The sequence below is a fragment of the Ursus maritimus genome, unplaced genomic scaffold (genome assembly GCF_017311325.1).
Source record: "Ursus maritimus isolate PB19 unplaced genomic scaffold, ASM1731132v1 scaffold_12, whole genome shotgun sequence".
NCBI lineage: Eukaryota > Metazoa > Chordata > Mammalia > Carnivora > Ursidae > Ursus > Ursus maritimus.
The window spans coordinates 3,483,895-3,499,987 of record NW_024423564.1 but is presented as its reverse complement, the minus strand read 5'-3'; the positions used below and the strand labels follow the sequence as shown (position 1 = coordinate 3,499,987).

Sequence of the window (16,093 nt, the reverse complement as noted above, 5' to 3'; positions counted from 1 at the left end):
GTGTGTGTGTGTGTGTGTGTGTGTGTGTGTGTGTGTGTATTACATAAATCAGGCTATGGAACAAATACAATTTTATATCATGTTTCCCTACACTTTATATTGTGAACATTTTTTTTTTTTGCTTTTAAATATTATTTGAAGTCATTTTTCTTTCTACATAGTGGTCTAAAATGAATATTTGATTTTTCTTGACCATTCATTTTTCATCGGACCATTTAGGTTATTTCAGAAGTTTTGCTACCATAGATAGCTCTATGATGACCATCCTTGTACTTGCATATCTGACTATATATGATGATTTCTTTAGGATAGATTTTTTAAAGTAGGATTATTGGATTAAAGATATGAACATTTAGGGGCACCTGGGTGGCTCAGTCATTAAGCGTCTGCCTTCGGCCCAGGGCCTGGTCCCAGGGTCCTGAGATCAAGCCCAGCATCGGGCTCCCTGCTCTTCCTCTCCCACTCCCCCTGCTTGTGTTCCCTCTCTCACTGGCTGTGTCTCTCTCCCTGTCAAATAAATAAATAAAATCTTAAAAAAAAAAAAAGATATGAACATTTAAGAGGCTGTTGATTCAAGTGGCCAAATTGCTCCCCTGACAGACTTGTATAAACACAATCCTTCTGCTGAGGTATGAGAGGGTCCATCTCAAAAAAACTGGCAGCCCGATTACTTTTTAAGTCTTTGTCAATTTGACAGGTGAAGAGTGGTTTTATTAATCATTCTTTTACCCAGGCGCCCCTTATTAATCATTCTTTTGTCAATTGCCTATTCATGTCCTTTGCACATTTATTCTATTGGTGTGATTTTTTTTTTTCCAGTTTGGATTTCCAGGAGTTCTCATATAATGAGTGTTAACTCCTCGTCTTATTTATCATAAATATAGCAAATCCTAAATATTAGAGTGCTCTAGGCCTGAGTCTCTGGATCTCTTCTTTTCTGTGTTCACATCTGCTCCATTAGGCATTACACCCAGTCTCATGGCTCGAGATATTTGTATATTGTTAATTCTATGAGAATGTAAGCTCCATTTAAACTCCATGGGTACAGCGGTTTTTGTTTTGCTCACTGCTCTATCCCTAGCACTTGGAATAGTGGCTGGCATATAACAAGCACTCAGTGAAAATTTGTTGAATGAATTAAGATGGTTTTATTATTATTATTATTCCCATTTATAGATGAAGAAACAGGTTTAGAGATATTAAATTAGTTGCTGAAGGTTGTGTAGCTAGGAAATGACAGAACTGGAATTCAAATCCGTGTTCTTAACCACTACATGTACTGCCTTTCTGAAATTTGATGTAATGGTTTTTCTGTATGTTTTGTTGAAATCTGCTTCTTAATGATTTCTACCACAATACAGTTACTACAGTGAGTATCATCATATGAGATGTTATTTGGGGGAAGGAGAGTACAAGGATGAGCTCTAGAGAGGGTTGACGATAAGGAAAAGCAATTTGGGACCAGATTATGGAAGACCCTAATTATCCTCAAGAGCTTAGACTGAATCACAGTCTTCAATAGAAGAGACACACCGTAAATTCCTGACCTGAGTTGGGTAGAGATGGATGGTTTATGGTTTTCTAACCACTAGTTTATTGCCTCAATTAACTAAAATTTTGTCTTCCTTTTACCCCATGTCCTGGGGGGTCGCTCGGTTAGTGTCTGGAAATGGAGTTTGATTTGTCTAACCTCAAAACTCACAGTCTTTTCTTAACTCCTCTGCTTTGCAATCAAACCAGCTCCCATCTGCACTGCTAGAACCGTGTCTGTCAGGTGGAAAGATACCTAAACCAGTTGGTTAGAGTGTCCTTTCCCTTGAAAGGGTCTGAAGACATGCTCACAAATTCTTTCTCCTTCTCTAGTGTCCACGAGACATCCTTTCTCACCTAATATGTTCTTTCAATCAGATCACAGTTTAATCTATTAGCTAAGAGCCATTTTTTCCTCACATTTATTATGTTGAGCCTAAAACTTTCCAGATTCCTCAGACACACGTTTTCCCACCCTCTCCTTCCTACTCCATATTATTAATCTCATCGACTATTTTGTTGCTATATTTTTTAATTTTTAAATTATTATTTTTCTCTTATTACAAAAGCAATACCTATTCAGTATAGAAAACAAACTTTAAAAGACACATAACCCCCCCAAAAAAACCCACAAATCCCATCAAATTAGCCAACATTAATTTTCGATGTGTATCCTTCAAGAACAACTTTTTTTCGTCATAAACGTGTATGTATGTGTTAAAAAAATGTGTATGTGTGTGTTTGATAAAATAGATGACCTTATATATATCTCTAAATCTTTTTTTTCACCAACTTGGGTATTTTGTTGAGCCATATATTTCTTGTTTAGAGTATTTGTTGTATATTAATTGAAGAACAAATATCCAAAAATGGAATAACTTGCAAAGTGAGATAGGGAGTCCTCTTACTAAAGATGTTTAAATAGAAACTGTATAATAATTTACTAAATATGGTTTATCAGAGGAAGGATACATGTCTAGAGTAGAGAATTCGCTATGACCCCCATTGTCTAGCATTGTGTCTGGCATATAGTAAATACTCAATAATTATTTGTTAAATGAATGAATACATGATTTCTGAGGGCTCTTACAAACTTGTGACCCTGTGATTCATCAAGCCTCCTTTCACCATCCCAGTCTTCCTAGCTTTCCCCCTTCTCTCGTCATATTAAGGGTATGTACCCTTACTAGCAATGTAATTTAATATTGTTCATGTTGACCATGGTCACCAGACTGAAGTAGTGTTTGTCCAGTTTCTCCATTAGAGTTACTCTCCCCTTTCCTAAGCTGAATTAGACAAAATTCCCTATATATAGCCCACACTTAAGGAGTGAAAAGTTATACTCCCCCTCTTCAGGGTGGAGTCTACATAGTTTATTTGGAATTCTACCTGAGAGGTTTGTCTTTTCTCCCCCATGTATTCACTTATTTAATCATTTGTTTATATCAGTGTGGACTCATGGATATTTGTTTTAAACTTTGGGGTTATAATCTAATACTATCTTATTTTATTCTCAAATTCTTCCAGCTTTGGCCATTGGGAGCTCTTTCAGTTGACCCTTATGCCCTTTTGACATAGCCCCACCAATGTATGTGTGTGTGTAGTTGTTTTGAGTACTTCTTTGCTTTCTGGCACTAGAAGATGCTTCCAGCTCACTTTATATATTTTCTGCCCCAGCCCTAGAATCAGCCATTTCTCCAAGAAGCTCTGGTTCCTTTTGTTGGAAAATGGTATTAGAAACCAAGATCTGGTTGCTCGGTGTGCTCTCTGTCACTGGAATATCATGTCTTGCAAGTTTTATTTTCATGTGGTAACTTTACCCTCCATCCTATCTTTCAATTCATCAGAGTTGATCACTATGGGATGGGCTTCCTTGGGGGAGAATGGACACCCTCTCTCCAGGAAATGCCCCTGGAATTTAAATGACTAATAACTTACAGAGTGAAGTACTGCATTGGGAGGGAATTTAGACCACGTACTTCTATCGGGCCTTCCAGTTCTAACATTCTGTGCTTCTAAGTGGTGTTTAAAAAAACAAAAAAATGGGGGATGCCTGGGTGGCGCAGTCAGTTAAGCACCTGCTTTTGGCTCAGGTCATGATCCCAGGGTCCTGGGATCAAGTCCCGCGTCAGGGAGCCTGCTTCTCCCTCTCCTTCCCACTCGTACTCTTGCTATCTCTCTCTCTCAAATAAATAAAAATCTGTTAAAAAAATTTAAAAAATGGATTGTAATGGTTCTCCTCACCCCCACCTCCCACCACTGACTTATCCCTGTGCCCCATAGTGCCTGGCACACTACCTTTTCCATTATAGATGCTTGATAAATGTTTTGCTGAAATTCATTGCATTGGGTTGCACTGGGGCCTGGTTGGGTGTGGAAAGCCAGGGAGACAAAGAATTCAAAGATTATATGGACATATGCTGATGATGACAAATTCCAAATTATCTTGGGGACGGAGGGAAGTTTTATCCAAGGGTCTAAGCACTTCCACCCTTTATAAATTTATTTGAGAAAGGGGGGGCAGAGGGAGAGAGAGAACCCAAGCAGACTCCCCACTGAGCACGGAGCCAATGCAGGGCTCCATCTCATGACCCTGAGATCATGACCCTGAGATCATGACTTGAGCAGAAATCAAGAGTTGGAAGCTTAATCCACTGAGCCACTCAGGCACCCCCACTTCCCCTTTTGTTCTACAGTTATACTATTTTGCAATTATCTGTCCTGTTGGGACCATGTCTCATCCACATCTGTATTTCCAGAAATACCCTGCCTGGTACAATGCCTTCTCCATCAAAATTTGTTGAATTACACTGGCTATTTGGGTCCTAAGGAGAAAAAATTGAGTGTCCTGTACCTCTCTGGCTTCCCATCATTCTACTATACTTTTCTTTTTGTTTTTGTCTTTATCAGGTTTTTCTCACTGGATCACTATATACCCAGGCCCCCTCCACCATGGCCAGTCGGGGTGGGGGCCGGGGTCGTGGCCGGGGCCAGCTGACCTTCAACATGGAGGCTGTGGGCATTGGGAAGGGGGATGCTCTGCCCCCACCCACCCTGCAGCCTTCTCCACTCTTCCCTGTGAGTATCTGCCTCCCTTGTGTGACCCTGGCTGACCGTATATGATCCTGGATTCCTCGTGGGCCACCATAAAACTCATCTTGCCCCTTCCTGTCTCTATGCTTCCAACTCACATGGGATGTTTTCCAGGCAAAGTAGTTTATTACACCCCCAGCTCCCCGGCTTTCAAAATGCTGTTGCTCCCCCCATTTTTCTTTGGCCCTCTGGTCAGTGGGAGCATTGCATTGAACTGGGGGGAGAGACCCTTCTAGATTTGTGCTCTAGTGTGTTTTTTTTCCCTGAACTGACCACTGCCCCTGCTTCCTTAGCCCTTGGAGTTCCGCCCAGTGCCTCTGCCCTCAGGAGAAGAAGGGGAGTATGTCCTGGCACTGAAGCAGGAGCTACGAGGGGCCATGAGGCAGCTCCCCTACTTCATCCGGCCAGCTGTCCCCAAGAGAGGTCAGTTGGAATGCTAGCATCACATTCTGAGCGCCTTTCCTGAGTAGTACCCTGTACACAGCACCACAGGGGCCAGAGAAGCCAGACGAGGTGCAGGAAGCTCACTGTCCAGCTGGGGAGATCATAACAATCACCCCTGCCTTTGAAATGCATTCGAGTATTCACGGTTTGCTCTGAGTCTCACGACAGTCTGGGGGTAGTAGGAGGCGAAGCATCACGTGCTCATTTCATAGGTATAAATGGAATAGGTCGACATTATGAACTGGTTGGACATCACAGGCACCAAACAATCAGAAGGGAGGCTGATGCTGGGTGTCTGAGAAGCCTTCCTAAGGTTAGCAGGATCCTGGAGAGGTCAGGGAGACCAGAAGGGGCCCGAGAAGAGGTGTCACTTGGGAGGCTTGGGACAGTGGGTATGTACCGGCAGGTGTGGAAGTGCAGTGTTTGAGTGTATTGACAAACAGTGCTTTCCAGTCGAAGCCTTAGAAGCTGAAGCTCAGAGGGATGAAAGACTTGCCTGGAAGCGCCATTAACGAAGAGTAAAGGGAAGGCTTGAACCCTGATCTCTTGCTCTCTAGTATACTTTCCAGTGTACCACACTACCTCTCAATATGGCCGTGCCTTTGGGTTAAGAGAGATGACCAAAACATTGTAATTTGGGGTGGCAAAGGGACAAGGCTGAAGAATGTTGAAGGTCCTCATGGAAGCTGACCCCCTGGGTTCTGGGTTTGGGGTGAAGGAACAGACAATGCCTGAGTATTGAGAGGGCTGGGCCCTTAGGAACAACCCTGTTCCAGGGCTCGGAAAGGATAAAACTTTGACCCTTGGCCTCTGACCCCTCAGATGTGGAGCGTTACTCAGACAAATATCAGATGTCAGGGCCGATTGACAATGCCATCGATTGGAACCCTGGTAGGTGATGGGCCCTTTCACTGTCTGCCCTTTTTTAAAATCCCCAAGATGCCACCAGCCCATCCACCTTTCTCTGTCCCCAACCTCCAGTCTATTCAGTATTCACAAACTGGACCCGAGATGTGCTCCAAAACGCTCTCCTGACTCTACCTGAAAACCTATGAAATAGCCCCACTTCCCTGGAGACATCCAAGCTACAGTTTTGTTCTAAGCAACTTTGACTCACCCCTTCCTTCCTCACCATTATCCTGTCTCTTACCTCTCCTTTAAAACCAGTCATTCATAGGAGACCACAGGCAGGGTCTTACTGACTTTTACGTTCCCACTGGTTCCCAGATTGGCGGCGTTTACCCCGGGAGCTAAAGATCCGAGTGCGGAAGCTACAAAAGGAACGTGAGTGTACCTGGGAAAAAGAGGCAGAAGAGAGATTTCCTTCATCAGCTGGAGGGCCTGAGGCTGTGGGTGGTCTTGCCCGCCCTTCCAGTTCCTACCCTTTCCACCCAGTATTGTAGCTGGATGCTGTGGTGGCCACATGAGGGCAGCAGAGTGACATCGTCTCTGCGAGAGGGTGGGGTAGAAAGCTAATAGGGAAGTTTGCTCTCTGATGGTTCACCTTTTGATTCCTTGATCAGGGACCACCATCCTAATTCCCAAGAGGCCCCCTAAGAACACAGAAGATAAGGAAGAAACAATACAGAAACTAGAGGTAAGGAGGAAATGTGCACAAAGACCACCTGGACCCTAGACCCATTCCCTGTCCTTTGGCCCATATGTGCCTCACTCCCTTTTCTGAGCCGAGTCTGAGTTTTCCTTCTATTCATCTCCACATAAGACCCTGGAGAAGAAGGAGGAAGAAGTGACTTCAGAGGAAGATGAGGAGAAAGAAGAAGAAGAAGAGAAGGAAGAGGAAGAAGAAGAGGAGTATGATGAAGAAGAACATGAAGAGGTGAAGGGGCTCTCCTTCCACCCTCACTTCCCATCTCTTCCTCATCAGTTCTGGGGGTCTCAACTCTGTCCACCACGGATATTCTCTCTAGAGGGTTGGAGAACCAAAGGAGATATCCCCCAGAGGATAGTGCCCTCCACTTCATGTGTCACTAGGCTCTTCTCAAGAGCAAACTGCAGCCAGAAGGGACTTCCCGGGCCTGGGATGGTTTCATGGGGAGCAGAGGGTCCTGATACACCGGGGGGAAGGAGAAGGCTTAAAGCAAGCCTGACTTTGATTTCTTTTTGTTCTGTTTCAGGAAACTGATTACATCATGTCATATTTTGACAATGGAGAGGACTTTGGGGGTGACAGTGATGACAATATGGATGAGGCTATATACTGAAGAAGGACCCTGAACACCTTGGACCTTCGGGTCTTTTTTGATTTAAGATACAGAGAGTAACCCACCCTATTACTTGGTTTTGTGGACAGGCAAATCATTTGCTTAGAGTCCAGATACACTGTTTGGCCCTGGAGATAGGAATGGACAATGATGACAGCTCTCTTTTCTACCCTTCCCCTCCCTCTACCCTTGCATCACCTCTGATAGCTTGGGAAAAGGGCAAAGGACCAATGTCTTAATTGTATGAAGGAAAGAAAGAAGGGTCAAAGAAACACTGGAGTTGTTAGAGCTGAGACAGCTGTACATACGCCCCCACCCACTTTTTTATAGTGAAAGATAGTTGGGGGTGTTTGCAGTTAGGAGGAGTAAGACCAGCTTTATGTTTTTAAATAAAATGTTTTTATCTGTCTCTCTGTCTAGGGTGAGGCCTGGTGGGAGAGACCTGGAGGAAAGAAGCGAGTGCCTAGCTGGGCCATTCTTTCCTTACCCACCAGAGTCCAGTGTGACACACTGGGGGTTACAGCCTTCCTGTCCTTTACCCCTTCCCTCCCACCCCCATGGTGGGGCACAGACTCCCAATCTAGCCCTGCCAGGGAACATTCTATGAGGCTGCACAGAGTGAGTAGTAGAGAAGAACAACCCATGCCCTGAAGAGCCGTTGGCTTCTGAGCCTCTGGTCCTCAGGCTGTGGAACACAATTATCTCTTTTCACATGTGTTCACAGGGACACGGGCCCTCTCTTTCCCACACTTGACCTTGATCTTGTCCTTGTTTACAAGGATAGATTACAGCTATTTTTGTGAGAGAGAGTCAAGAAAGCTAGGTGCCGGGAGGGAGTAGGGAGGAGGTGCTGATTCTGCCTCACCACACACCCTCTTCCAGGCCCCGGGGACCCCACATTGAAAGATAGTTCTGTGCAAAAGGAACCCCCATTCTCCACTTCCAGAAGCTGCTTTGTGGCTGAGTTGCAGTTTCTCTTTTGGTTCTTCCTTTGTGGAATTTAGTTAGCCTTTCTTACTCCCTTCTCGGAGTAGAGGGGGTAGGCGGTATTGCTTTACAGGAAGTAAGGAGGGTGGGGAGGAGGGGAGTGACTTAGGGACACTCACAGCTCTGAGAGATGCTTTCTCGCCCACACAGCTCTCCCTGGGGTGAGGTCACTTCCCTAGGCTCTGATTGGCTTCCACCGAAGCCCTCGATGAGCTGATTGGTTCCAGCCACTTGACATGCAACAGTCACGGGCGAGCTGCGTGTCCAGAATAGGGACTGAATAAGGAGGCAAACACAGATAGCTGGGATGCTGTCATAGCGACCCTACTAAACATTTGAAAGTCATAAAGAGGGGGTGCAAGAGAACCTTCAAGAAATTCTCCAACCGTATTCAGCCAGGCGTACTGAATTCCATACTGCATCAAGTGATAGAGACTGGCAATTTCATGTTAGCTATTTCTGACCCCATTGTAAAAAATGAATAGGGGCTGTGACTCCGTTGAGGGAAAGCACCTTGAAAGCTTGGTTTGGCTGTGGTAATAGGTGTTATGGTAGAGGCAGCCAAGAGAACAGAGAAGGAAGCAGGAATTGAAAGAGGACTTTCCAGAGTTATTGAGCAATTTGTGGTGATTGGTGTGTTTCCTTTTCTAGCTCTGCAAGGTGTTAGGTGAGTGGAATGGTGAGGGAGGGGCTGAGGGACCTGTCACAGGGGTTTCCCATAGTGACACTTTAGCCTGTGATTGTGGCTGTGGAGAAATCAGCAAGAAACAAATGTAAAAGACACTGAAAAAAATCTCCTTTTGTCTCCTGTCCTCCTCCCCCACATATACCAGCCCTAACATGATCAATTATATCTGTGTCTATGTTGGGGCCATAGCCATCCCCCCAAACCCCACCTAATGCCAGCCTGGGAACAAAGAAGATTCTAGACAAAAAAGAGTAGAGGAGGGCTGGAACACACTCCTGCTGCCACCACTATATACATACATCTTTTCCCCATGAAATGGGAGAAAGGAGGGCAAAGGTTAGTGACCAGTTGGGTTCAGTTGTACTGCCTCAAAAACAAAGTGTCAGAAAGATCAGACCATTCTTGGATTCTTTCCTATCTGGCGTCCTGCCACTCTTGGCAGGTGACCTTGCTGAACAAAGCCAGAGACACGGGATCTAGCAGCTTCCCCAGATTCCAGAACAGTTCCAGGCAGAGTTAGACTGTTTCCATTGACCTCTCCCCTACTTTCCATAGGTTCCGTCGGGCAGGCTGAGGCTGAAGCCTAAGGTGCAGTCACCAGTCATGACTGCTTATTTCTCTGGAGGACCACCTGAGAGGTTAGAGGTTGAGGATCTGTCTGCAAACGTTTAGGGAGGACCCACACAGTGCTCGCTCAGCCCTGTGCTACCTGCCTGGTAGGGCCTGCTTATGTGGAATGGGTTGTTCCCACACCCACAGCCAGGCCCGTGCTGGCCTCAGGCAGGGTGGGTTCTCTGGCAGGAATCCTACCCTTCCTTACTCTATGTTCCATCTGTAGCTTCTGGTCCCCTCCCACCTTGGGCAGGAAGCTTGAGAGTGGGGTCTGCAAACTTCCCAGGGACTCGAGTGGTTTGAGGGACAGCTGAATGGAAAACCTGGATGCAACACGTTATTTAGAAGACTAGGAGTGGAGACCCAAGAAAATTGGAAGGTCAGATATCGGGTGGATAGGGCACCCGTGGTTTAGTGAGGAAAAGACAATTATTTCCCTCAATTCATTTTTATTGCTGTTTGAACTTTGAAAGGAAGGAAGGGTGGCCTGTAGGCGTAGGCTAGTTGAGCACTAAGCCAAAGGGAAGGGCTGCTGTCTCAAATGAGCAAAGCACTAGTTATGGTCATATGTTTATGGAGTTACGGTTTATGGAATTTCACCGCCCCACAGCCTTGTGCCCTTGGGAAAATCATGACAAGACTGCAAGCCTCAACTGAGACAGAATTTGGATTAGAGACCCACTAGGAACCCTTCAAGCTGATGTTGGTCCACCTGCAGGAGTCTAAATGGTTTTGAGAACAAAGGTCAGGACGTGTCCAGCTTTTGCTGAACTCATTCCATCCTCTGGATTTCCCCGCCTATTTTCAGCTTGGGCAAGCTAAAGATACCTCAGGCATGCAGCCAGTCCTTTCCAAGAAACGGCCTCAGCCCCAGTAGCAGGAGGATCAGCAATTCTATCAACTATCGAGGGAGGTGACAACCCCTGCATCAGAGTTCAAGGTCACAACCTGCAGGTCAGGACTCACATCAAGCAGTTTGGAGAAATTTCTGACTGAGGAAGGGGCTGGTGGGGCAGGGCTTCTTCATCTCCTGTCATATATCATGTCTGGCCAGAGGACAGAGAAGAGAAGTGAGCTAGACAAGAATAGCTCAGTTAGCTAATCTGGCCAGACCAGTGGTGACCCCTTCTCCATTGACCTTTCCCCTACTGAGCCTCGCTATCTCCTTAAGTTCATTTGGGACCAGAGAGCTGAAAATAAGAAGTTCTAGTATCACCTCAGAAAGGCCTTTGCTTTATCTCCAACAGAACTTAATTTGCTGTTTTGTATCCTAAAGGGAAGGGAGGTTCCCCCAGTCACCCTAATGGGACTCAGTGGGGAGACAGTGATCCAGCCCTAACTGCAGGACCTGAGAGGCTAAGGCCCGAGACTTTTTTTTTTTTTAAGATTTTATTTATTTATTCGACAGAGATAGAGACAGCCAGCGAGAGAGGGAACACAAGCAGGGAGAGTGGGAGAGGAAGAAGCAGGCTCCCAGCGGAGGAGCCTGATGTGGGGCTGGATCCCAGGACTCGGGATCACTCCCTGAGCCGAAGGCAGACGCCTAATGACTAAGCCACCCAGGCACCCCAAGGCCCAGGACTTTTAAGACCTTTTTAAGGTCCAAGGATTCCTCGGACCCGGGCCTGACCAATGCAGGGAGAGGCTATGTCGCCACGACCTTTGGGTCTGGGACTATTCCCCATTCTCAAACCCCTCCTCCTCCCTGGATCCTCAGCTATGAGCTGGGCTTCCCAAAACTTGGACCCCTGCCTCACCCCGAATCTTCCCCATCCTGTGATTCCATCTCTCTTGGTATATAGTGGTCAGTGGAAAATATCCAAATCCTGTCTTTGACATTTCTTTGTTACATTCAGGGCAGCATTGATAGTACTGGAATAGGAGGGAGACTAGTTAGACCTGTCTTTGCCTTACCAGAGAGGCTGGGGGAATAAACTCACCCAAGTCAGGAACACAGATCTGGGGTATTTCCTATCTTGGGAAGAGAAGAGATGAAATCCCGTTTGGACAGGGAAAGGAGCCCTGGTACTCATCCTCGTTCTGGTCTTCTATGGTGGGAGATGTAGCCATTCTGGAAAGACGATTCCCTCATCTAAGGAGGTCGAGGCAACTCTTTCACTTCATTTTTCTGAGGCAGGGGAGGTAAGAGGAAGTGAAACAAAGATGGGCTCAGTGGGAGAAAGGCCAAATGCTGACCAGCCCTGTTCTCAGCCCTCTGCTTCCTGTCCCCAAGCCTCTCTCCTGGCCCCTAGACAATCTTTCCTGTCTAACCATACTTGGCTGCTCTTAGCCCCTCACCTCTCCCTTACTTGGCCTGGCTCCTGTTTTGAGACTTGCTTTTCAAACCTGAGCCACCACTCTAACACCTGTCCAGAGATATCAGGGATGTCTACAAATTTCCCAGGAGCTGGACTGGGCCAGGTCAGGAGGTGTGATTTAGGGCCAGAAGGAGCTTATCACTCACTCATTCTTCTAGTCTTTCATATTCTTTTCCTCTTGTTGACTTTCTCTCCGTGTCTTTCTTTCCATGTCTCTCTTTGCCTTGTGTCTTTAGCATTGTGGTGCCTAACTTGGGTTATTTATGGGTGATGTAGTGAGGAATATTTGGAGTTGCGAATACACACAGTACATCTTCCAGCGTTTCAATTTACTTTTAAGATTTGGTGGAGGAAGATAAAATTATTTTCATGCAAAACTACACAAATATACTGTGCGGTATAAGTCGAAATTTGCACTTTTAAACATTAAATATGTACTTCAACAATATTTTTGGCTTCTGACAGGCGACTTTGGAGTGTTCCAGAAGCCCTGGAGAAAATGGTTCATTCTCCCTAATCTTAGGGGGTCCCTCAGAGGAAATATTTGAGAAGATGTCCTTAGAGGGAACAACTTAAGACAAACCTAAACACTAGACGGAGTCAGGCAGGTATAAAAGGGTGAAGCAGAGGAGTGTGGTACAACAGAGAGTGGTAGAAACTAGCAAATGAGAGCCTGCCCGGTCCCTTCAGCTCCCGCGGGTGGATGCCATGAAGGAATGTGGGCTGCTTGTTACCAAATATAATTGCTTTTTAAGAGAAGCCAGAACAGTAGCTTTTGGTGAAATCTGGTTTTTAAATCTTTACCACCAATTCAAATTTTTAGGAAGAAACTGTACAGGTTTTCTAAATGTCTGCAAGCTGATTCCATCAGTGACCCCCTGGTTTGCTGCCCCTGACCTCAACTAATATTTCTTCTACTTTCCAAAGATATATGAGGCTCATTTGGGCTTTCAAGATCTCAAATTCTGTTCCCAAAAGTTGAGGGCAGTGAGGTGCGTGAAGTTGAAAGGGAATTACTCCTACAATTACTCCTTAGCTTGAAGAGCTAAGACTGAAGAGAAGCCTCTGGGTGCCGCTGACTGGCTTCTTTCTCCAAGGAAAGCAAAGCAGCCATTGGCCAGAGCCCGACCACCCTTTCCTTGATCTACAGGGATATGGAGTTAAAAATATCTTGGGGTCTTGAACAGAAAGCAAAGTCTCCTTAGAGTTGGAAGGTAAGACGGGCATGAAAACCAGAAATGCAGTGAAATGGGAGAACAGGAGACAAAGGAGGGATTCACTGTGAATCTGGGTAGATGAAGACCGAAGTCAGAATTTAGGCAGGTGAAGTGGAGAGGGAGGGTCTTCAGCCACAGAACCGTATAAGGGAAACATAATTCTCACACCCCTGACCCCCACCTCCCCTCCCAACAACTGAAATCCTTCCTCTGTCCATCTGTCCAGAAAGTTAAAAATATCCAAGCTGGGCATGCAGCCCTGCCAGGACATTTCCAAGAACCTGTTTACCGACCATCAGATTAACTTAGAGCTGTAGTTAGCAGCTCCATCACCCCAACAAAGAATGAGAATGGACCTTGTTTGACATCCCAGGATTCAAGGCACATGAGAGCCACAATCCTGGACCCATGCTCTTTCTGTTCTCCTCCTCCTCCCATCACTCCCATTGCCTAGAGATGACCAATCAACTGCGAGTCAGAAAAATCCCAGCCTTCAGAGTCTGTTCATTCTTTTCTCCTTACAGAACAGGCCCAGGAAAATATACAGCAGGGTCAAGCCAAGGGAAAGGTCAAGATGGACAGAAATAGCCTAAATAGGCTAAACTGGGCCTCAACAGAGGGCTCACCTCCACTAGCCTTTGTGCTGCTGGGTCTAGTCCACCTCGGGAAAGAAAATCGAATGAGACGCATTACCTTCAAATAAGGAGTCTGAGAGTGCTTCGTAGAGTCACATTGTTTGCCCAGCACTCTCTGTTCCCCCAGTTGATGGCTCTAAATGGTGGGAAGCTCTCGCATGAAGTTGTATACTGAAAAGTTACGACAGCTCAATTAATTTCCAGAAGGTGACAGGTTAATCCAGAGCCCTGTGAAGCACTCTGGGAGTATGAAAGAGAAAACTCTAGTCCTCCCTGAGCTATACCATGAGATGCTGGCAGTGTGTGGAGGGCCTGTCCTGGTCTGGAGATGGGAGTCTCAACCTCTCCCCTACCACAATTAACTCCAGGCTGAGTCAGCTGCCATACAGGGACTTCTTCCCAGACTGTTTTGTTCCCTTAACACAGGAAGGGAATCAAGAGGAGCAAAGAGAGAATGGCTTTACTTCTGCTAGGTCACAGAGGAAGAACAATTTTGGAGACATGCCTGGAACTGAACTAATCAAGGTGGTGGTGGATCTGCCTCCTTTTTTATTTTAGATAACAAACACTTGTTTGCCATTGTTCTAACACTTCACATTTATTTTTAAAACCCTCACAACAGTCTTCTGAGGTAGGTATTACTATCCCCCATTTCACAGATATCAGACTGTAGCTCTGAAAGTGTAAACAGTTGCCCAAGCTTGAACAGCTTGTTAAATGGTGGAATTAGGATTGGGGGTTAGATAGCTTGACTCCACACTGTATTATTTCTCCTTAATAGTATAGGAAGGATGATCCCTGAACTTTTTCTAGGCTGTAGCCTCACCTATTGGGCCAGGCCCTGCAGCCCTGGATCCGTAGACCCTCTGCAGGGTGGTTTTCAACTTAGGAAATGGAGGTGGATGAGGGGTAAGAATAGAGAATGAGACAAAAATTTCTGCTCTTCTAGTCCAGAACTGTTAGGTCAGGGTGCTTGGGACAGGGGTTCCAGCCATTGGAATGTCAGTGAGATATTTTCCTTATTCTTTATGTATTCCATCACCTAGGGATAGATAGTCCAAGGAAAGCGCTGGGAAGGGGTCTGTAGGCTGTTGAGAGAACTGGGCAAAAGACACTCCTTCACCCCACTCCATACCCTTCAGCTCCTATGTGATTATTTTTGTTGACTAGGTGCTCGGACAGATCTTTCCATAATTCTCCCTCCCAGAGGCTCAACCCAAATCACGCCCTTGTGTTTTCAGTCTGTTCAGAGGTATCAAGGCAGCCAAGTACCTGCACTTTTCTTGTCAATTTTACTTTTTCTGGTTCTTTTCTTCATTTAGATTGTTTTCTTGCTATCTTCTCTCAGATCTTTGTATACCAGATTGGACGTAATGAATAAATGATACTAAGAACTGGATCTCCTCTAATGGCTGTACATGTAGGTTTTTGCTCTTTAAAAATTAAAAGGCATATGAGAAGAGCACAGGAAAGGGTGACCCAAAAATCTACCCAGTTAAGTGGAGAAACAGCTGGGCCTGTACCCAAGGAAGTGTACTTAAAGGAACCTATATGCAGAAAATGTCCCGAGGTAAGGTAGAAGTTGTGTGTAAAAGGCAAAAGGAAGTCTGAGTGGAGACTTCTGTGGTGTAGGGGAAGGATGAGTTTCCTTTGAACGAATAGCTTCCTTCCTTCTCATATTTTGCTACACTGTTCAATATGGTTGTTCAGTACTAGTCACACACGGAGCTAATTAAATTTAAATTAATTAAAAAAAAATAAAAATCCAGTTCATCAGTCACACCACCACATTTCAGAGCTCAATTGCCACATGTGGCTAATGGCGATTGTTTTAGTGAACATAGAGAACATTTCCATCGTCACAGAAAATTCTATTGGACAGTGCAGAATTTGAGGCATTAGGGTATCAGGAGGAGATGCATATGCTTTGGCTGTTAGAGATCAGATCGCTAACAGAACTTAGGTGTAAGTTATCTACCCTCTCGCTGCTATCCTCTTCTCCTATCTTGTCCCATTAGCTAAGCCTTTTACTCCAACAGCCAGGCTTTCTCTCCATCTCTTCCTTTTGCCCTCTGGCCTGCTCTTGTCCTTGCTCCACCCTTCCAGTCCCTGGAAAACAAGCTGCACAAAAAACTTTCCATCAACTTTGACCTAGTTTCCTGGTCAAATTCAGTGAAAAGGGGTGGAGCCACTAAACTCTTGAACAGGTAAGAAAAGGAGGCAGCAGAGGTAAGAGTAAAGTAAAGAGTCACCAGGGTGACAGGGAGCTAGGGCCGTACACCTTGGGAAAGAAAGACAAAGAACCAAAAGAGTGAAGAGCTCCTGAGAATGAAAGACAGATGAACAA

General features: G+C 45.5%; 2 protein-coding genes across 3 annotated transcripts in view; one reads left to right on the top strand and one right to left on the bottom strand.

Annotated features, from left to right (window-relative positions):
• Window positions 1-7,698, top strand: part of POLR3GL (RNA polymerase III subunit GL) — a 12,430-nt gene extending 4,732 nt beyond the window's left edge. For both annotated transcript variants that reach the window (XM_008707760.2, XM_008707759.2), the window contains 7 exons: window positions 4,441-4,608; window positions 4,917-5,046; window positions 5,890-5,958; window positions 6,295-6,351; window positions 6,591-6,664; window positions 6,791-6,904; window positions 7,203-7,698. In XM_008707760.2, coding sequence (XP_008705982.1) covers window positions 4,483-4,608; window positions 4,917-5,046; window positions 5,890-5,958; window positions 6,295-6,351; window positions 6,591-6,664; window positions 6,791-6,904; window positions 7,203-7,289 — 657 coding nt within the window. In that variant the 5' untranslated portion in view covers window positions 4,441-4,482 and the 3' untranslated portion in view covers window positions 7,290-7,698. The remainder of the gene's footprint in view (window positions 1-4,440; window positions 4,609-4,916; window positions 5,047-5,889; window positions 5,959-6,294; window positions 6,352-6,590; window positions 6,665-6,790; window positions 6,905-7,202) is intronic.
• The window catches only part of ANKRD34A (ankyrin repeat domain 34A), a 20,448-nt gene extending 8,096 nt beyond the window's left edge, over window positions 1-12,352 (bottom strand). Inside the window, exon 1 of the mRNA XM_040626821.1 lies at window positions 11,517-12,352. The gene's annotated coding sequence lies outside the window, so the exon portion shown is untranslated. The remainder of the gene's footprint in view (window positions 1-11,516) is intronic.
• Window positions 12,353-16,093: the final 3,741 nt, after the last annotated feature.